The sequence below is a fragment of the Nannospalax galili genome, unplaced genomic scaffold, assembly GCF_000622305.1.
Source record: "Nannospalax galili isolate Female #2095 unplaced genomic scaffold, S.galili_v1.0 scaffold538, whole genome shotgun sequence".
NCBI classification, from domain to species: Eukaryota; Metazoa; Chordata; class Mammalia; order Rodentia; family Spalacidae; genus Nannospalax; species Nannospalax galili.
In genome coordinates this window covers 2,300,749-2,322,739 of record NW_008343842.1, presented here as the reverse complement: position 1 = coordinate 2,322,739, position 21,991 = coordinate 2,300,749, and the positions used below count along the sequence as shown (strand labels likewise).

The window sequence follows — 21,991 nt, the reverse complement described above, 5'->3', positions numbered from 1 at the left end:
TATATATATATATAATCCCCCATATATATAGTTATAGTTATTATAGTTATTTTAGGGAACTGGGGATGTAGCTCAGTTGGTAGAGTCCTTGCCTAGCATACATACCAGGTATGGTGGTACACACTTGTAATCCCAGCACTCAGGAGATAGAGGCTGGAGGATCAAGAAGTTCAAGGTTATCCTTGGCTACAGAGCAAGTTTTCACTTAGCCTAGGATGCATAAAACTGTGTCCATCTGTAACTCTAGTTCCAGGGGATCCGACACCTTCTTCTGACCTCCATGGGCATTACATGACACAGGTGCACTTATACACCTGCAGGAAATACACTCATACACATAAATAAATAAATAAATTTTTGTCTTTTTGAAGCAGGGTCTCCCTGTAGGCCCAGCTGTCCTGGAACTCACTGTGTAGACCAGGCTGGCCTTGAACTCACAGAGATCCGCCTGCCTCTGCCTCCCAAGTGCTAGGACTACAGGTGTGCACCACCATGCCCGGCTCAAATAAAATAGTTTTAAAGAAGAGTCCTTACTGCTCTCACAGAGGACCAGGTTCAGTTCCCAGCACCCACATGGCAGCTAACAACTGTCCTTAGTTCCTCCATGGTTATTGCACAACATGAGTGTACTTACCTACATGCAGACAAAATACTCATACACATAAAAATTTTAAAAATAAATGATCATGGGGCTGGAGAGATGGCTCAGCGGTTAAGAACACTGGTTGTTCTTGCAGAAGACCAGGGTTCGAATCCCAGCACCCACATGGCAGCTAACAACTGTCCCTAACTCCAGCCCCAGGGGATCTAACAGCCTCTTCTGACCTCCACGGGCATTGCACAACATGGGTGCACTGACCTACATGCAGGCAACAAATGCATACACATAAAATAAAAAAATAAATGATCAGAAAAGAATAGGGGTGCTGGAGAGATAGCTCAGCAGTTAAGAGCACTGACTTTGCAGCAGACCCGGCTTCCATTCCCAGCACCCACATGACAGGTGACAACCATCTCTACTACAGTTTCAAGGGATCCAACATCCTCTTCTGACCTCTACTCATGGGTGCACTTGAATACATGCAAACAAAACACTATACACATGGAATAAAAATAAATTAAAATAGAGACATTGATTAGAAATTGATTGATTGGTTGTGATGTTGGGAATCAAACCCAGAGCCTCACATATGCCAGGCCAGTGGTCTACCATTGAGTGACATTCTCAAGCCATTTTAATTAGAAGTCATGATTCCCATCCCATGATAGTATTACTCTAGTATGTGCTTTCTGCCCAGAGTTCAGTTTTATGACTACATTCCTCCAACGTGATGTGTCTTTAGCTTCATTCATCAGCCTCTGGACACTGTACTCAAGATAGATACTTTCTTTTATTTTCTGAATAATGGCTTTATTTTTGTCAAAATCATACATTCTATTTTTTTAGATTTTGTTTTTGTTTAAGTGTATGTGTGTATCTATTTAAGGGTATATGCATGTGAATGCAGTGCTCTCAGAGGCCAGAAGAGGATAATGGATCCCCTGGAGCTGGAGTTAGAGTTGGTTGTGAGCTGCCCAGTGTGGGTGCTGGGAACTGAACTCAAGTCCTCTGGAAGAGCAGCATGTGCTCTTAACCACCAAGCTATCTCTCCAGTCCCTTCTGTTCTAGCTTTATGAAATGACCCTCAGTATCTTCCCTTTTTATTTCATTGTTGTTTTGTTTTTGAGTGCTTCCTTTCCTGAACTCATGTTATTAGAGTCTCCTGTAGCTTGGAATACCACAGGGAATTTCCTTCTGGTCCTTGGGCTGCATTGTTTCTTAGACTTGGTTTTCCTCAGTCCTCTCTCTCTCACTCTCTTGCTCTCTCGCTCAAGCTCTTGCTCTATCTTCTGTCTTTGTTCATTTATTTACTTTTATTTTTGGCATTGGAGACCAAACACACTAAGCAGAGTCTATAACGCTGATCCTCAACCCTCCCCCCTGCCCTGTGTCCTTTCTTTGAAACTTCTTGTGCTTAATGTGCCTCTGGGGTGAGACCACTTGCTTCTGTGTAACCTGGAAACATTCTCAATTCTGACAGTGTTGGTACATACCACTCACTTTGAACCAGTGTTAACATTTTACTATGTTTTAAAGAGTATTGGTTTGGGCCTGGAGAGATGGCTCAGTGATTAACAGCACTGACTGCTCTTACAGAGGACCCAGGTTTGATTCCCAGCACCCACATGGCAGCTAACAACTGTCCATAACTCCAGTTCCAGGGGAATCTGACGCCTTCTTCTGACCTCTGCAGGCATTGCATGACACGGGTGCACTTACATACATACAGGCATAACACTCATACACATAAAATAAAAATAAATAAATTAAAATAAAGAGTATTGGTTCATACAGCCTATTTAGACTTGCTGTAAACCCCATCTTTGCTCTCTAATAACCAAGAGTCTCCAGGTCAACCACAAGAGTCTCCCTCCCTCCTGACCTTGGACTAAAGTTTCCTTTCATCACTCTGCCCTACCCAGGAATTAACATTTCCTAGCTTCTCTTCTTTTTAAAATAAATCCTAATTTTCACCTCCATTAAGAAAAAATACTGAAAACAAAATTAGCAAAACCAAGGGGGAAAGGCCTGTGAGATGGCCTGCGGGGAAAGGCCTGTGAGATGGCCTGCGGGGAAAGGCCTGTGAGATGGCCTGCGGGGGGGAAAGGCCTGTGAGATGGCCTGTCCTGTGGGGAAAGGCCTGTGAGATGGCTTGTGGGGAAAGGCCTGTGAGATGGGGGGAAAGGGGCCTGTGAGATGGCTTGTGGGGAAAGGCCTGTGAGATGGCCTGCGGGGAAAGGCCTGTGAGATGGCTTGTGGGGAAAGGCCTGTGAGATGGCCTGCGGGGAAAGGCCTGTGAGATGGCTCAGGGGGTGAGAGCACTTGCTATTCTTCCAGAGGACCCAAATTCAGTTCTCAGCATCTACATCAGATGTCTTACAACTGCCTCTAACTCCAGTTCCAGGTGGTCCAACAGCCTCTTCTGGCCTCTACTGGTACCCACACCCATAGCACACACACCCATAGTGTGCATGCGTGCGCGCACACACACGGCTGCTTACCCAAGTGGGACCAGTGGCCTCCATTCATATCACACTTCTGGTTTGCTGGGAGGGTATCCTTGGAGAGGTCTGCCTACTTCTCTGGTCTTTGGTTTCCTCATTGCTATGAGCCTGGCTAACACCTACAGGGGAAACACAGGCACCTAAGGCCACAAGTGGGCAGTGCCTGGCTCTGCCTGGCACAGGGTGCTTGCTGGGTGCTGTCCCTTCCCTTCTCAGCAGCCTGCTTCCCCTCTGGGGCCTGCCTTCTGCCCTCTGTAGACAGGCATGCTGCAGCTCTAAACCTATCTGTCTTTTATCCCCTTTCCTTTTTCTTTGCTTTCCTGGCCACTGTGATATGATCCTCTGTTCTGCTACATCAGCCTTGCCATGATGGACCCTTTGGAACCATGAGCACAATGGAATCTTTTCTCCCAAAGTTGCTTTTCTTGGGTATAGCTTTGGTCACAGCAACACAAAAGCCGAACACAGGCTTCATCATTAGAAGTCAGTCTGGAAAGCCCCAGATATTTCCATCAACCTGGGGGACTCTGCCCCTATCAGGTGGATGCTGTCTGCCTCTGCCTTCAAAGCTCTCCCCTTTCTGGGCTTCATTGGTGACTATGTGCCAGTTGTCCGATGGACATGAACTTTAATGGTTCTCTGTGCACTGCATAGCTCCATTCTCAGTGTGCCATGTTTGGGAACCATTTCAAAGTCATGTCCAGTGACTTTGTGTCCTCCATTCTGATTCATTTTATGTTGTTTAATGGTTTTGCTCTCAGCATCTTTTTTTTTTTTTTTTTGAGATAGGCTTGCAATCTGTAGTCCTGGCTCTTGCTACATAGACCAGGCTGGCCTCGAGCTCACAGAGACCTGCCTGCCTCTGTCTCCTGAGTGCCAAGACTAAAGGCATGCACCACCATGCCTGGCTTCAGAGAACATCTTACTTTGCAGTGTTTAGTTCTTAATATTGTACCCTACACCTACCTTTCATTTCCCAATCAGCAGTTAAGAGCACTGACTGCTCTTGCAGAGGACCTGGAGGCCACATGGGGACTAACAACCATCTGTAATCCAACACCCTCTTATGGCTTCTGTAGGCACGCTGTACAACACAGATACACTTACATACATGCAGGCTTAACACTCGTACACATAAAAAATGGATAGAGGAAGAAGATATGGGAAAGACTAGATTTCAAGGACACATCCCAGTGAGGGAATGGAGCACTATCACACGGGGCGGCGGGGAGAACACACACACACACACAGAGGGAGAGAGAGAACGCAGAATGTACACACATGGAGAGAGAACAGAGTACACACGGAGGAGGGAGGGAGGGAGAGAGAGAATACAGGACACACGAGAGAGAGAGGAAGGAGGGAAGGAGGATGGGAGGAGGAGGACTTTATCAGTCTCCTCAGCATCTTTTTTAAAACATATTTTATTATTTTTATTTTATGTATATGCGTGTATTGCCTGCATGTAGGTAAGTGCACCCGTGTTGTGCAATGCCCAGAGGTCAGTTTATTTTATGTATATGCGTGTATTGCCTGCATGTAGGTAAGTGCACCCGTGTTGTGCAATGCCTGCAGAGGTCAGAAGAGGCTGTCAAATCCCCTGGGACTGGAGTTACGGACAGTTATTAGCTGCCATGTGGGTGCTAGGATTCGAACCTGGGTCTTCTGCAGAAACAGCCAGTGTTCTTAACCACTGAGCAATCTCTCCAGCCCATCCTCAGCATTTCTAAATCCATCTAGCTGACAAGGAAACTTAACCACCATAGACCTGAAGGCTGCCCATGTCTGCTCACCGTCTACAAGACTCAGACACAACAGCAGCATGCCTCTCTCTGCCTTCCTGTTCACTAAGCAACTTTCTAGTTAACTGATGTTTTGTCCAGGATGCTGTAACAAAATACCTCAGACCAGGTAGCTCATAAACAGAGGTTCTGGTGTATGGTTCATAGGTGGCTCTGTGGTGTGTCCTGGTGACAGAAGGGCAGGCTCCCTCTGACCAGCCTTATAAAGGCACTAGTCCCATTTTGGGAAGTACCATTGTCCTAACCTAATCACCTCTTCATGGCATTACACTGGGGGTTAAGTTTCAGCATGAATTCTGGCGTGGGGCATATTCAGTCCATAGTGGGGAGCTTTTTGAGCAGTATGCTTCTTGGACAAATGTGTACATCTACACATCAACATTCCTGCCTTTGTGAGCCAGTCTCATAGCACCTCTGGCCCTCAGTGGTAACAGCAAGGGAAATGATCAGTGTAGAGCTAGATGCCTTGACATCAAGTCTCAAAAAAGAAAAACAGGACAGGGAAAAGGCAGCTTTAGAAGGAGGTAGATGGAGCCGTCCACTAGCCACATGGGCTGAAAGCACAGTTCCCCAGCCATACTGGCCACATTGTATATGCTTGTAGCCCTGGGCAACTTCTGGATGGGACCACTCAGATACAGAACAGCTTTTGGACAGCATGGCGCTTTAAGACATGAAAGACAGTTTACATACAGTATACAATGTGTCATGCTTACTAACAACACAACAGCAGTTTACATACAGCATACAATGTGTCATGCTTACTAACAATGCAACAGCAACCATGTAGCAAACAGCAAATTCAGACAGGTGGCTGACACACCTTTAAGATGGGCAGATGGGACTAGAGAGATGGCTCAATGGTTAAGAGCACTGACTGCTCTTGCAGTGCACCCGGGTTTGATTCCCAGCACCTACATGGCGGCTACAAATCGTCCAGACTCTCCTCTCTGCTCCCTTGTCCTCACAGACTCTCTTCTCTGCCCCATGCCATGGTTGCCTGGCCAGCAGGCAGCCATAACTCTGGTCAGACACACCTGCACAGGCTGGCCCCTTCCAATCACACACACGTTCCATGTCCCTACTGCTTCTCCAGGCACAGCTACGTCCCTTCCCACGCCCAGCCCCAGAACCAAGCCTAGCCTTGTGCTCCTTGAAGGGGGCAGTTTATCACTTTGTTCCATTCAGCCTGGGAGGCCTGAGACAGCTGTGCTGGGTCAGCGATTTGTCTAGACCAGACAGGAAGCCAGTGGTGCAGGAGTACCCGAAAGCCTGGGCCAGGCGCCAGCCCTCTCCCTGCTGAGGGCTATGGATGTTGGCTGGCTGAGGGCAGTAGTATTTCTGAGGGAAGAGAGGCCTCCGTCGCCACCAGGCTGAGGAGCCAGAGCCTGCTTGGGATTCTGGGTCAGCTAGGGGCAGGCCTCTGGGGTCCCAGGTATGAGATGACGCCCTATCCCCAGAGCCTATCAGACGCCTCTATCCAGGAACCAGGGACCCCAAACCTGGAGGGCAGCAGACCACTTTCTGCCCTTTGTGAGTCACCTGGGACTCTTTCCCCCTGATCACAAGCCACCATGTATCAGTGCTATGGTATGGGCACAGTGAGGATTGGTGGGTAAATGGTTTGCTCAGCCAGGGAGTGGCAGCAGAGTTGGGTAGATCTGACTTGGTTCCACCCTGAACTCCCCTGACCCACTGTCCTCACCTGACTCCTTCCTCTGTTCACCTGTCCCATGTCTCTGGCTCCTCTTTCTCCTTTCCTGTCCTGCCTACAGTAGGAAAGAGGTTACTTAATAAAGTATGTCATGATGGTATTTTATGTGTATGTATGTTTTGGCTGCATGTATGTTTGGGCACAAAACATTCCTACAGTGCCTGTGGAAGCCAGAAGATGGCATCAATTTCCTGAACTGTAGTTACAGTTGGTTGTTAACCACCCTTTCCTTTGGGACTCCCCATTCCAGTCCTTCTCTCTAGGAGGAAAGGATACAGATGACACACCACACGAGAAGCTGGCTTCCAGGGTACCCTGAGGTGTGGACACCATGGCTTCCAGAGGGAGCCAGGTATTCCTCCCAGGATGGCACCCTTGCCCAAGGATGCTCCCCAGTTGGTGCAGCATCATCTCAGGGGTGCTGGAACTGCTTCAGGGAGGAACTCAGAAGGGTCACGAGGTTCCTGCAGATAGGTGTCACCTGTCAGTTTAGAGTGGGGCTGACAGGCAGTGCTGGAGGTGGCTACGGTGACAGGGTAGAGGGGCGTCAGAGGGGACAAGGATCTAGCTGGAGAAAGAGGCTAAGGCAGAAGTAACTCCATATATCAGAATGTGCAAAGTACTATGGGGAATCAGGTTTCTTCAAGCAGTTCACTTTAGGACATTTTCAGAGCTGACAGCTCTGCCCAGCCTTCAGTTTCTGGTACCCTTTCTAAACGTGTGTTTACATGATATTTGTCCCTAAGCTGTCACCCTCAAGAACAATACAAGTCTGTGTTATCCAGGACCTTCAACTCCATATATCATGTCCTTCTGGGGAAAGCTTTTTAAAAATGGGGAGGGAAAAAAATAAAAATAAAAATGGGGAGGGGTACACCTGTGATCCCAGAAGGATCAAAGTTAGAGAGAGGTTGGGTCAGTGAAAGCCTATCTGAGAAAAATTAATCTCCCAAGCCCCCAACTTCATTCATGTGGATAGCCAGCTTTCCTAGTCTTATTTTAAAAGACAGCCCTGGGGCTGGAGAGATGGCTCAGCAGTTAAGAGCATTGGCTGCTCTCGCAGAGGACCTGGATTTGGTTCCCAGTACCCACATGGCAGCTAACAATTGTCTGTAACTTCAGTTCCAGGGGATCTGATACCCTTTTCTGGCCTCCACAGGCACTGCGTGCTCATAGTGCACTTACACACAGGCAAACACTCATATGCAAAAAATAAAAGTAAATAAACCTTGCCAGGTGTGGTGGTGCATGCCTTTAATCCCAGCACTGGGGAAGCAGAGTCAGGTGGATCTCTATGAGTTCAAGGCCAGCCTGGTCTACATAGCTGTCAAAGCTGTAGATTGCTTCGGGAAATGCCAACCTCTGAGCAGCAGCACCCTCTAACTTGTGGACTTGGTATGTTTTTCTTTGTGTCTAATGTCAGCAACATTTTCTAGTTTTCAGTCTGTAAGCTTTTTGCCTCCTTGGTTAAATCTGTTCCTAAGAACTTCATGCCAGGCAGGCACTCTGCCACTGCACTGTGCCCTCGTCCAGCTTCTCCTCTTTTCTGTTGCTAGTGTAACCAGCGTTGTCGTCTGTTTCCTCTTTGCACTATGCACTGTTAGCACATCGGAGCAGCTGGTTTTGCATCCTGCACTGCTGCTGACTTTATTAGTGCTGACAGTTCTTTTGTGTGTCGAACCTAAATTTTGAGTGGATTTTCATTCTTACTTGGAGGCCTAGGCAGGGGCATGTTTTCTTGAAATTCTCTAAGGACATTATAAAGTGGCTTTGAGGGGAGCTGGAGAGATGGCTCAGAGGTTAAAAAGAAACTGCTGCTCTTGCAGAGGGCCTGGGTTCAGTTTCCAGCACCCACACTCATAACTGCCTGCAACTCCAGCTTCAGGGAATTGACTCCCTCTTCTGGTCTCTGAGGGCACTCCACATACATGGTGCACGTACATACAATTCAGGCATATACACATAAATAAACCATTCACTGAGGGTGGGGCTCCAAGCATTCCAGCTGATATCAGGAGTACCAATTCTAGTTCCCTGGCTGGTGAAGGCTGAGGCCTCAGTCCCTTACTCTCATGGTCCTGGTGGTGCAGTGCTCGTGCAGTCTCTGGGTCCCCTTCCCTTCAGTCTCCTCCTCTTGGAGCTCCCACCATAGCACCCCACTCACCCCTCTGCCTTCTGCTCTCTCTTAATTTCAAAAACAGACACATTTTCTGTATACTCAAAGTTAGGGGGCCCAGCACCCTACTCCTGAATGAGTGCCTTAAGCACATGCATTCAGAGGGTACACAAAAGCCCTGTCTCCAGTAAAAGGCCCCACACCAGAGCTGAAGTAGGAAACACCTCAGACCTCCTCCCATGACAAGTGGTCTGTTCATGAGCCTGGGAGCCGTCAATACCCTGTGAGGGGTGATATTCTACCATTGCTGAAGACCTAAGATGTGCCAACCATCCTTTGGGCCACTGCGAGTGCAGTATTTGTCACTGAGTGACCCTGCAGGCTGGGGGTGGGCATTTAATGTTTCTGTCACCGATCTCATTCTTCCAGAAACAGAGAAATGCGCAGGACCTGGATTCAGACTTAGCTGGTTCCAGCAATGCAGCATGTCATCCTCTCTGCCCTCCCAGCACCACAGCTAGCTTCCTCATCTTCTTCAGTCTTGTGCAGGCAGATCTGTGTGAGTCCTTCCTCTGCAGGTCCTCAGCACCTAGCAGGTGTGAGCAAGGTGCTACTACCACAGTTCTGCAGCTGTTCCTGTGATTTTGCCCCTTGGGGCTCTGTCTACACCTTGGGAGGGACCGCAGAGCTCACACAGCTCTTGGCCGGAGCCCCCGTTACTGAGAGAAAGGAGGCTGTTGCCAAGGACTCCGGGGGAGTGGACTCAATGCTGGTCGGGACCCAAGGCACCCAGCCCTCCTGGAGACATTGTGTGAGCCGGGCTGGGCCTCCAGATGCAGCCCCTGCTGCCCCACCCCAGCCAGGGTGGTGCTTGTATGAGGACTTTAAATCCAGTCACCAGCCCCCTGATCAGGAGAGGCAGAGGGGGCTGGCCACCATGCACAGCTCCTGCAACTTCCAGGCACTGCTGCTACCACCGCTGCTACTACTGCTGCTAATGGCTGCTACAGGTCCCACCAGAGCCCTCACAGAGGATGAGAGTCGGACCATGGTGGAGCTGCACAACTACTACCGTGCCCAGGTGTCCCCGCCTGCCTCGGACATGCTGCAGATGGTGAGTGTGGCTGGGTGTGGCCTCCTGGAATTGAAGGGGTGTTAGGAACTTTCCTCCTCACTCCATTCCCTATAGAGATGCTACCTCAGACTCCTGTCTTTGGTCAGTAACAGAGTCCCTGGAGTTATCACGGGTCCTCATAAGCAATCCCATTACCCAGATGAGGCTCAAAGGGATTTTCACAGACTTAAGGCCTGGCTTCCCACACCAGTAACTCCTCTTGAACCCTCCCTGAAAAGCACATGGCCTTAGAGGGAAAGCACTCCGTGAAAACAGACTTGGAGAATACCCACAGAAGAGAGGATGAGAGCAGTGGGATGGCTGTCAGGCACTGAGGAGGTGGGAGAGAGCAGGAGTTAGGAGGACGCGGGACCCCGCTGGTCCGATGCTGTCTCCATCTCTGACAAGACCAGTGGTTCAGGGCACATATCAGTTTCCCATCTGTAAGATTTTATATATATAATTATATACATATATATCTCCACACAGGCTGAATCTCACAGAATAATGCCTGTGAGTGAAGTCTAAAAAGATTATATAATACAAAAATGAACACACTGTACAACAGTGATAGAAACTCAGCAGACACAACAGGAGCCAGATGCAAGGTGGTGGTACCTACCTCAGGCACAGAGTGCTGTCAGGTGGCAGGGCTGGGGCAGGATATCTGCTGGCAGTTTCAGGTGATAAAGTGAGACTCCCTCCCTTCCTTCCTCCCAGATGTCTGAACTCCACCCCACTCTACTCCACCCTCACCATCCAGACACTATCTGGTGGCCTTGGGGGGCCAGTGAGCAGTGTCTGTCCAGGAACCCTTGAGGCTGGTGCCCAAAAGCAAAGTCACCCCTGGAGAATAGAGCAGCAAATCTGGGGTCTCAGCATCTAGGTTCTAGCCTTGGCTTGCTGACTCTGAGGAGAACCCTTTTTCTTCAAATGCCTCCATGTCCTGATGGAAAGTTGGTATGGCAACCCCTACCCTGCAGGTCAGGCAGGATGACAGTGAGATGGTCACAGCATTCTCAGCCCTGTTGCCCTTGGCAACCAGGAGCTGCAGGCAGCAAATGAGAAGCCTAGGTGCCCCTTCCAGTTTTGCCTGACCGACGCCCAGACTCAGTTTCCCCATTCTACGATCCTGCACAAATAACCCTGCTATCCTTGTGTGTCTCGTGTGCATTTAGCTCAGGGTTACCTTCACAACCTTTACCTTCCTCCACCCTCGGCCTGGCTACATGGCCCTCCCTGCAGTACTTACTTGCCTGTGCCATTGGCCACAGAGTGTCATGTCTGCAAGGGACTTATGACCATGTGAACCTGGGCTTCTTAGTTCTTGCTGTTGCCCCTGCCTGGCTCAGTGCCTAGGACAACTGAATGAAAGGATGGATGGACCTACTTCCAGAAGGGGACTGTGTGGCCAGTGAGGAGGGGGGTCACAGTACTTGCAACGCCACAGACTGAGAAGCCTCCTGAAGCTCTCAAAAGGTGGGACTACAGTACCAGTACCAGCCGGCCTTAGATGAACAGCACCTGAAAGGGGGAGTGAGGATTGAAAGAAAAACAAGAGACAGAAAAGATACTTGGGAGGACTGTCAGTAGAGACTACAGCCCCAGTTTATTTCAGCTCAGCCTTCTTATACAGCAGAACATCAGATAACCACAGTTTGTTTTGCTCAATTAGCTTCAACAGCTGTATTTTCCCACCTTTATCTGAGGGTCAAGGAACGGTCAAATACTTGTTGTGAATTCCACCAATTAACCATCTTCCCTAAATTACCAGCACATTCCTCCTGACTTGACAGAACAATTCAATGCTTGTGTGTAAAACACAAACTCTTGAGTCAAGGTGAAAGGTCATAAAGTAAATAAGCAAGCCTGCCACAGCTCAATGGACATAATGGCCGTGCTTATATTAATAGCTCCCAACACTTCAGACACTGACTGCATGGGATTTAGGGTTGGGCAGCTGCTTCAAACAGGGTTTGCCTCAGTCACCAATAGGTGACATCTGCTAAGAACCCACATATGCCAGCTATGACAGACAGAGAGTATGCCACTGCTGGTCTCTAAAGGAGTCTGGAGCTCTGCTGCTCACCCTCTAATCCTGGCTTCCACCCCCAATCACCCACTGTTGCCAGAGTCAAGGGAGTCACCCAGACCAATGATTGAGACAGAAAAATGGCTCAAGGAGCTGGTGAGATGGCTCAGTGGGTAAAAGCACTTGCCCACACAAGCCTGACAACCTGCTTTCCAGCCCAGAAGACACAGGAAAAGTGAAGTCCCAAAAGTTGTCCTCTGACCTTCATGTATACACTATGGCATTCATATATATATACAATAATAAATAATATTTTTTTAAATGGCCAGAGAGGGTAAGGAACTCATCTGAGATCACAAAGGTGAGGTTGTCCCATTCCAGCTCCAAGCAGCTGCTCCTGAAAGCACTGAGTGGGTGGGAAGTGGGCGTGGCCACACTGCCCTCCCTTAGGGTCACCCAAGCACTAGGGCTTTCTGGGCTGTCTAGCTCTGGAAGCTGGCTAGGCCCCTAGAAGGTGGAGCAAGAGCCACAACAGGCATCCATTTCCTGGAGAGGCCAAGGACAAAGTTAAATGGGATCCAGGCCTCCCTCCTTAGCTTAGGGTCAGATGACTCATTAATTCTTCTCCCACACACACTCCCTCTGTCCTCTGAGCCAGGGACATAGGACCTCAGAGGCCCTCTTAACCTAAAATGTCCTTTCCCAGTGTCTCACCTGCAATACCCATGAGAAAACTTTGCCATGGGGTTCTGCCAGTGTTGGGTTAGCAAGACTCTGACAACAGGCAGTGTGGGGACTTTACAGAGTGCGTGCTCTGGACTGACACCATTTTCCTGGGGGAAGAGGGGCAGGCTGACAGGAGTTGAGCACTTAGGAAGAATACCTTTGAGGCAAAGAGGTGACGGCCCAGGGGACAGTGGGAGGCGCATGGACCTGACCAACCTCCCAGTCTGCCAATACATCAAAGGAGTTCAAACCACCTTGGAAGGACATCTACCCACCAGCTACACAGGATACAAGAGTAAGGTCACGCTGGCCTTCCCAGTGGTCTTCCACTCTGTGAGAGGTCAGAAAGGTTAGGCAGCTGACAGAAAGATCATGTTTGACAAACCCCTCTACCTGAGGTGTCACCCTTCCCACCTCTCCACAGAAACCCACCAGGAGCAGAGCTACTGTGACATGTCATGACAGAGTCGCCTTATTAAGGGGTGGTGAGGTAGTGGCATCTTTGGCCTCCTGAGGTCCCAGGCCACCCACCCTCTACTCCAACCACCCTCACTGCCCTCCTCCGCCTCCCTTGCTGCCCTGCAGAGGTGGGATGCAGAGCTGGCCGCCTTCGCCAAGGCCTATGCACAGAAGTGCATTTGGGGACACAACAAGGAGCGTGGGCGGCGTGGAGAGAACCTGTTCGCCATCACCGACGAGGGTGTGGACATGCCTCTGGCCATGGAGAACTGGCATCAGGAGCGTGAGCACTACAACCTCAGCACTGCCACCTGCGAGCCAGGCCAGATGTGCGGCCACTACACACAGGTGTGAGGCCTGGCAAGGGTGGGACAGGGTGCTGAGGGCAGGGCCTCCTTATGGGGGAAGAGCCACAAGTTCCACCCTTGGGTCAGGGCCTCCTGGTATTGGGCAGGGACATGCACGATGGGTGGGGTGGGCAGGCTGGGGTATCCAGTGATGTATGGAGCCAGTGTGGTGGGCAGGAGGGACTGGGGCCTCCAGGAGCTGGGTGGAGCCACGTGTGTGATGGGGGACACCCCTATGCCAGGGCAGGGACCTCTTGCTTCCAGGTCCCAGTCCTCAGAGCAACCTTGCTTTGGAATGGTGGGTGGGCACCTACACCTCCTTAGAGCCTTCTTAACAGCAGTTAGTGTATGGTCTAGGTCACTAACTACCTAGGCCAGTTTCATTTCACTCTCCAAAAAGTGGTGGGTGGGCACCTACACCTCCTTAGAGCCTTCTTAACAGCAGTTAGTGTACGGTCTAGGTCACTTAACTACCTAGGCCAGTTTCATTTCACTCTCCAAAAAGCCCATCTTGTAAGAACCTAGGTCACCCATTTCAGCCTCATGATGCGCAGAAGACAGGTGTCACAGAACCCCGGTTCATGGATCCAGTTGTCCCAGGCCACTGAACCCTGGGTGCTTCGAGACCCAAAATGTCCCCAAACGTTTCTGTCACTGTCACTCTTTTGACACTTTTCATGTCTAATTTGCTGTTTCTAATCTATCAGGCTGATAAAGCAAATACATAGACTCATATAAATTTTGTTTTAAAAAGAAATCTGAAAGCCAGGTGTAGCGGACCACACCTTTAATCCCAGCACAGGCAGGAGTTCGAAGCCAACAGGGGCTAGAGGGAGACCCTGTCTCAAAAAGACCCCCTCCCCCCCAAAAAAAACTGTGAAAGACGTGAAAGAGGGCCAGCAAGATGGCTCAGTGGGTAAAGGTGAAAAAGGGCCAGCCAGATGGCTCAGTGGGTAAAGGGGCTTGCTGCCAAATCTAACCACTCAAGTCTCATCCACAAGACTCACACAGTAGGAGGCGAGAACTGACTCCTGCAGATGGTCCTCTGATCTCTACATGTGTGCTGTGGCACTCATGCACCCACCACCACCACCACACACACAAAAGAAAAAAATTGTAAAAATCGAATTGTAAAAGGAAGGTTTCTTAGAGCCTTCTAACATTTCCTGCCTCTCCCAGGCCCCCTTATCACAAACTTCGCTGCAGTTTGAAAGTTCAGGCTTGCAAATAAGAGTGACTTTAGAGTTAGAGGAATTGTTTTCTCTTCCCAATGCTTATTGTACAAAGGATTAAATGAGAACCAAAGAAAACCCTATCTTCTTCCTGCCCACATTGCCCCCATCCATTTTTAATGCCTCTTTGGGGTGGTATTTTTAGCCCTAATCTTAAGGGAAGGAAATCCTCATAAGCATCCACCCAGGTTGGGAAGTTGTAGGGTCCTTACACCCTCCCTGCTGGAATATGTCCTTCTCACCCCTACCTTGCACACATGCTCCTGGAGGGACCTCTGCCAGTGCCCTGCATGAACACCGACCTGCCTGGCTGCTCCAGCTTTCTCTGACTGTGCAGTGTCATTTCTACCAGGGAAACACATCTGCTAGGCCCAGCTAAGGTCGACATACTCCTAACAACCTACAAAGCAAGAGAGGCCGGTGGTCTTGTCCCTATGTTGGGACACACAGTTTCTGTGGCTTTGGTTTTTCATACTTAGGACAGTTCTAATAGCCAAGGTACCCGAGTCTAGGTCTAGGAAGAAGCTGAACGAACAGATGGGAAAGGGGGTACCTGGCGATCTTGGGTGGATGGGGGAAGTTTCACCTTCAAAATAACGCCTTCTTTCTTGGACTTTTCTTGTGACTAAGATTCTACCATGTGAGATTCATTCACTTGCATTCATCCCTGGCTTAAAATTTGTGGTGCCATAGGCCTTTAGTGTCAGCACTCAGGAGGCTAGCCTGGTCTACATGGTGAGTTCCAGGTCAGCTTGGGCTACAGAGAACTGTGTCAAAAATGCCCTTTGATTCCAGCACTCAGGAGACAGAGACAGGTGGATCTTTGTGAGTTACAGACCAGCCTGGTCTACATAGCAAGTTCCAGGCCAGCTGGGGTTACAGAGAGACACTGTCTCAAAAAGACAAACAGACAAACAAACAAACAAACAAACAAACAATGTAAGGGGGTTGGAGAGGTGGCTCAGTGGTTAAGAGCACTGACTGCTCTTGCAGAAGACCCGGTTCAATTCCCAGCACCCACATGGCAGCTAAAAACCATCCTTAAACTCCAGTTCCAGGGGAATCTGATGCTCTCTTCTGACCTCCAAGGCATTGCACAACACAGGTGCACTTACACACATGCAGGCAATATACTCATACACATAAAATAAAAATAATATTAAAAAATAATGTAAGGACCTCTAGAGAGAGACCACAGAGAAAGCTCAGAATGGTATACCAAGGTCTGAAGCAGCAGCTTAAAGAGGAAAGAGGGGTGTGGTGACTTTGGTGCTTAACAGGAGAGTGGACACTGGTAGCCCTGTTAGGGACAAAGTCACCCCTGCCTCCAGCCCCCTGCTCAGTTTTGGGCCTGAAGCTAGGGATGTTCAAGGACCTGGATCATAAAGGCTTGTAGATGCTCTCCTCCCACTCACAGAAGGCTGGTGTAGATCTACACCTTGCTACACAGCCCAGGCCCAAGCTGCCAGGTCTGCCCTCCTTCAGGTGGTCTGGAGCAAGACAGAGAGGATTGGCTGTGGTTCCCACTTCTGTGAGAAGCTCCAGGGAGTGGAGGAGATCAACATCCAGTTGCTAGTGTGCAACTATGAACCCCCGTAAGTGCTGAGGGGAGGGGTGGCTGGGGTTGGGGAGGGCAGACCTGCGCACAGCCCAAGGAAGCTGGCAGAGGACGATGTGGGCCCTGTCCCTTCCGGCAACAGTGAAGGCCCCCATGGGGTTTTCTTTGGTTAGCCAGAGGGCAGGGGAATCAGGTCCCCAGAATGTTACTAGTAGGAGGAAGCACTTGAGGACAGACAAGCTATGCGGATGGGGAACGTGGGAACAGGTTGGAAGGACGCGCCCCGCCCCAAGCCCACCCTCACCTCCTGCAGGGGGAACGTGAAGGGGAAAAGGCCGTACCAGGAGGGGACTCCGTGCTCTCAGTGTCCCCCGGGCTACAGCTGCGAGAACTCCCTCTGCGGTGAGTTAGAGAGGGAGAGAGGGAGAGCTGGCCTGGGCAGGGCGAGGGCGACGCGGCTGGGAGGCCTGGAGCCTCTGGTGGGCCGCGGCCGCGGGGCAGGGAGGGGCCAACGGCGCGACCACCCGGGACCCTCTTCTGACCCAGTAGATCCAGCGGCCCCGACCCACCCCGGAAGGTTCAGGCGGGTGGGCGGACCTACACCCGTGGGCGTGGTCTAGTGTCGGATGGGCGGGGCCTACGGTGCGCAGGGCGCGTAGCAATTCGGAGTCTCGTCCAAGTAGGGAACTGGGTAGGAGCTAGCACAAACTTGGAGAAGGCGGTGGATGGAGTGCTGTCTGCAACAAGAATTGGCATCACCAGAGGGGCAGACTCGCTGCCCAGGAGCGAAGTTGGCGCCTCCTGGGGGGCCATCTGGCTGCGGTGGGTCCCGTTTGCAGCACTAATTCATTCCCTATCACACCAGAACCCACGAGAGGCCCGGAAGAGCCGCAGGATTCGCCTCAGCGGGTGACTGAGGTTCCATCCACCCAGGCAACTGAAGCCCCAGGCTCCAGGGAAAGCGGTACTACTTCCCTAGCAACAGAAAGGTCACATTTCTCCTTGGTAACAGAAGTCTCAGTCTCCCTGGCAACTGAGGCCCCGCCTGCTGTAGCAACAAAGGCCCCATCTTCCTTAGCAACGGAAGGTCCCTCTACCACAACAGAGGTTCCGCCTTCCCTGACCGCCGAGGTCCTCTCTATTTCCGCAACTCACAAGCAACTCTCATGGGATGAAGGGCCAAATAACTTCCCCACATCAACCCATGTTACTGCCCCCAAATCTACGGACAACGAAACCAGCAAGACAAGCGCCACCTCCATGATCCCAGAGAGATTTCTGTACCCCAAGATGTCCCTGGCAGGGACAGGAGAGTCCTTACCCCAGACCCAGGAGGAGAAAGAGGCAGAGGCCGAGCTGCCAGCTTCCAGGGAGCTCTCGGCTTCATTTCTTCCAGCCCAGGAGGACCACAGTGGGCTGCAGGCCTCCCTGGACCTCTCGGGGCACCTCGCCTCCAAGTTCCTACCCAATTTCCCCAGTGCCTCTGCCTCAGCTAATGCCACAGGTGGGCGCACCCTGGCCCTGCGGTCATCCTGGCCAGGTAAGGCCCGCAGCTCCTGCCTTCCGTCCTGGCTCCAGAATTCTGACATCCTAGCCTAGCCCCGAAGGTTGGGGCACGGTGGGGCATGCATGATCAGGAAGACGCTTCCCGCCTGCCCGCCGCCTGCACCCTGCATGGTGGGGTTGATGGGTAGTCAGAGCAGCTGTCTTCAGGCTGAGGCATAGCCCATCCTTTTTCAGGTGTAGAGGGTCCTGAAAAGCCTGGCTGGGAGACGACGGGGAACTCCGGTCATGCGTGGGGCCCTCTCAAGGGACTGCTGCTGCCGCCTGCCCTGCTGTTGGCTGGAGCCTTCTGAGGGGACGCGGCTCAAAGGCAAGGCCACAGCTTCTGACAGGTCGTGCTATCACCAGCAGCCCCAACCCCTGGCTTTCCCTCAGGAGCTTCCAATACCACCCCAGGAATACTGCTTTCACAGGGGAGGGCTGCCCCTCAGACGGCTGTTTTCGTGTCCGCATGTGCCTGGTCTAACAACAGAGGACCTTGGCTCCCCGGGACCTTCTTGGCCCCTTCCAGTTCCTTGGGCTCCTCCTTGAGCAGTGTTGAGTCCAGGGCTGTCCGCAGCAGTGCCTACTGCCTTCCTAGGGAGAAGAGGTCAGCTGCCCAACTCCGTGTCCTCCACGCTGTCCCAGCCCTCAAGATGTTCGCAGACGGCCCTCTGGAAGGGAAAGGCTGCAAGGCTCCAGCCTCATCAACAGCATCTGGGGCACAAGACCTTTGTGGGGCTGCCAGTTCATGACTGCACACCGCTGGACTCCTCAGCGCCCCTTCCAGTGAGGTGCGGCTGAGGTCCTGATTTGGGGGCTCACCTGCCCGCCCCACCTGGGGATGTCTGCCTCCATTGTTCTAGGGCTCCCGAGCTCCCTGAGTGCTCTTGCAACTGGAAGGGGAATTGTGAGGGGGAGGAGAAGGACAAGCCCCACCTGAATGGGGTTCTGTGTGTGGAGAGGTAGGGACCAGGCAGTCAGTGCAGCCTTGATTCCTGAATAAAGCCTGCCTGAGTGCCCAGTCTCCGTGCTTGCTGGGTAGAGGTGGAGGGCTGGGGGATCTGGCCCTGCCCACTCGTGCAACTCCTCCTTCCTCTTCCCACCCCTCTCCCCTAACACTACGAGCCATTCCTTTCCTTCCTGTGACCCTCTATCCCCACCCCCAGCCACAGGTGGCTGTGCTGGAAAGAGAAAGCAGAGAAGAGCAGAGGACAGAGCCACTGGGCTGACTCTCCCAGCCTCAGAAGTTACCAGTGGGGTCTGGGTGGCTTTGGAACTCAGAACATTTCCACGAGACTGCTGGTGCCCACGCATGTCCTGGCCACAGTTAAAAACTGGCAGGGCTTCCTTGGCCCCAGGTGCTTGTAGGCATACGGAGAAAGGGTCTGTAGTCTTAGCCTCCCCTCTGGGGATCAGAGCAGGTGGTCCAAAAGTGCCTTGGGCCAGGCAAAGGGCAGCAAGTGGGGACAAGTAGTGGAGGGAAGGTGGCTTGGATGTAGGGAGAGGTCAAAGCAGGAGGGCAGCAGGAGCAGGGCTCTGACCATGTGGGTAGGAACGTATACCAGGGTCAGATCCTCTTGTTTTGTCACCCAATTCTATAGCTATAACCCACAGAACACAAAAACCACTCATTTAATGTATACAACTCGTGGGTTTTAGTGCATTCACAGGGTTGTGTGACTATCACCACTACCAAGGTAGGCATTTTCACTGCCCCAAAGAAACACCCTGCCCTCTGGCACACCCTCCCTACTTCCATCCTCTCAGCCCAAAGTAACCACTCACCCGTTAATTTAAAAAAAAAAAAAAAGTGTATGAGTGTTTTGCCTGCATGGATGTAAATGCACTCATATATTTAGTGCCAAAGGAGGCCAGAAGAGGACGTCAGATCCCCTGGAACTGGAGTTACAGATGAATGTTAGTCACCATGTGGGTGCTGGGAACTGAACCCAGGCCCTCTGCAAGAGCAGCCAGTGCTCTTAACCGCTGAGCCAGCTCTCCAGCTCCACTGTTAGCTTTGTATATCCAGATGTCTAGTCAAATCTGTATTTTGTCTTTCTACAGTTGAGTTGTAATTCTTTTTTTTTTTTTTTTTTTTTTTTTTTTGGGCTTTTTGAGACAGGGTCTCCCTGTAGCCCCAGCTGTCCTGGAACTCACTATGTAGACCACACTGGCCTTGAACTCAGAGACCCGCCTGCCTCTACCTCCCGAGTGCTGGGATCAAAGGCGTGTGCCACCATGCCTGATGGAGTTGTAATTCTTTACATATTCTAAATCCAAGTCCTTTTCAGATGTTCCATTGGAATATTTTCTTCAGTTCTGTGGCTTGTCTTTGTAATTTTCATGAGGTCCTTTGGCTACAAAAATCTCTTAGGATAGTTTTATTCTTTAATCTGGGGAGGGGGGGGCACATATGATGTGTGTGCAGGTGCCTGCAGAGGCCAAAAGAGAACATCAAATCCCCTAAAGCTGGAGTTACAGGCAGTTGTGAGCAATCCAATGTGGGTACTAGGAACTGAACTCAGGTTCTCTGGAAAAGCAGCCAGTGCTCTTAACTGCTGAGCCATCTCTCCAGCCCCGGCGTCCAATTCTTTTATTGTACATTATTGCCCTTGACAGTGTACCTAGGAAGCTACTGCTACTCCTGTCCAATATTTGTTTCTATAAGTCTATGGTTTTTATACATATAGTTTTTTACATTTAAGTCTGCATCAATTTTTACTTTTTTTTTATGCTAAAGCATGTGTTACTTTTTTTTTTTTGGTCTTTTTGAGACAGGGTCTCCCTGTAGCCCCAGCTGTCTGGGAACTCACTATGTAGCCCGGGCGGCCCTTGAACTCACAGAGATCCGCCTGCCTCTGCCTCCTGAGTGCTAGGATTAAAGGCATGCACTACCACCCCTGGCCCCCATTTTTACTTTTATGTGACAAAAGATATGAGTCCATCCTCTTCTCCACGTGAATACCCCAGCACATACATATTTTCAGACAGGGCCTCATGGTATAGCCCAGGCTGGGCTAAAACTCACTTTGCAGACCAGGTTGGCCTCAAATTTAAAGAAACCCTCTTATCTCTGCAGACTTCCCAGTGCTGGGATTACAGGAGCAACCTCCCATGCCAGCCTACTAATCTTGATCACTGTAGTTTAGTATTTAAGTTTTGAAATCAGGGCATGAGAATCCTCCAACCTTGTGCTCTTTTAAAGACTGTTTTAGTTGGGCTGAGTCCTTTGAATTTCCATGTGAATTTTAGGATCAATTCAAGTTTCTCCTGAGATTTTTGAAGGGGACTGTGTAATTGGCTATTTTAACTTAAATTGTCCATGAACCTGGGATATTGTCCTATTTGAGTGGATGTCCATGTCTTGTTCCTGATCTTAAAAAGAATCTTAATTTTGGTGTTTGGGTTTTTTTTTGGTGTATTTTTGTGCATGTGTGGTATATATAGGTGTTCCTATATGCACATGTGAGCACAGGCATGTCGAGGCTAGAGGTCAACATCAGTTGCTATTTTATTATTTTTATTCTATGCGTGAGTGTTTTGCCTGCATGTATGTTAAGTGCACCTTTGTTGTGCAGTGCCCTAGGAGGTTGGAAGAGGGTGTTGGATCCCCTGGAACTAGAATTATGGACAGTTATTAGCTGCCGTGTGGGTACTTGGAACCAAATTCAGGTCCTTTGCAAGAGCAGCCATCTCTCCAGCCCCCCTCCACCTTATCTTTTGAGACAGGGTCTCTCACTGAAACTGTAGGCTAGCTGGCCAGTAAGCTTCCAGGATCTGTCTCTGCCCTACACACACAGACACACACACACATAAAACACACACCAGCACTGGGGTACATACACATATACACGCATCACTGCACCCAGCTTCTGTATGGGGATCCCCCGTGCTGTGGAGTGGCAGGCACTCACCGGCCGAGCCATCTCCCCAGCCCCAATAGTTTTTTTTTCACGGACACCATTTTGTCAGGCTGAGGAAGTTCCCCTTGGTTCCTAGTCTGTTGGAAGTTTTTAAAATATATATATTTTTTAGCCGGGTGTGGTGGTGTATGCCTTTAATCCCAGCACTCGGGAGGCAGAGGCAGGTGGATCTCTGTGAGTTCAAGGCCAGCCTGGTCTACATAGTGAGTTCCAGGACAGCTGGGGCTACAGGGAGACCCTGTCTCAAAAAGACCAAAAAAAAAAAAAAAAAACCTTTTATTTTCCTTTTAAATTTATTTTATGTGTAAGCGTGTATTG

General features: G+C 50.5%; 1 protein-coding gene across 2 annotated transcripts in view; it reads left to right on the top strand.

Moving 5' to 3' along the window:
- The window catches only part of Pi16 (peptidase inhibitor 16), a 20,752-nt gene extending 1,981 nt beyond the window's left edge, over positions 1–18,771 (top strand). The window contains exons 2-8 of one of the 2 annotated variants that reach the window (XM_029566934.1): positions 9,167–9,851; positions 13,195–13,416; positions 16,133–16,242; positions 16,519–16,607; positions 17,071–17,745; positions 17,946–18,078; positions 18,349–18,771. In XM_029566934.1, coding sequence (XP_029422794.1) covers positions 9,216–9,851; positions 13,195–13,416; positions 16,133–16,242; positions 16,519–16,607; positions 17,071–17,745; positions 17,946–18,061 — 1,848 coding nt within the window. In that variant the 5' untranslated portion in view covers positions 9,167–9,215 and the 3' untranslated portion in view covers positions 18,062–18,078; positions 18,349–18,771. Of the gene's footprint in view, positions 1–9,166; positions 9,852–13,194; positions 13,417–16,132; positions 16,243–16,518; positions 16,608–17,070; positions 17,746–17,945 lie in introns of both variants that reach the window. The other variant, XM_029566933.1, reaches the window with a different exon arrangement.
- Positions 18,772–21,991: the final 3,220 nt, after the last annotated feature.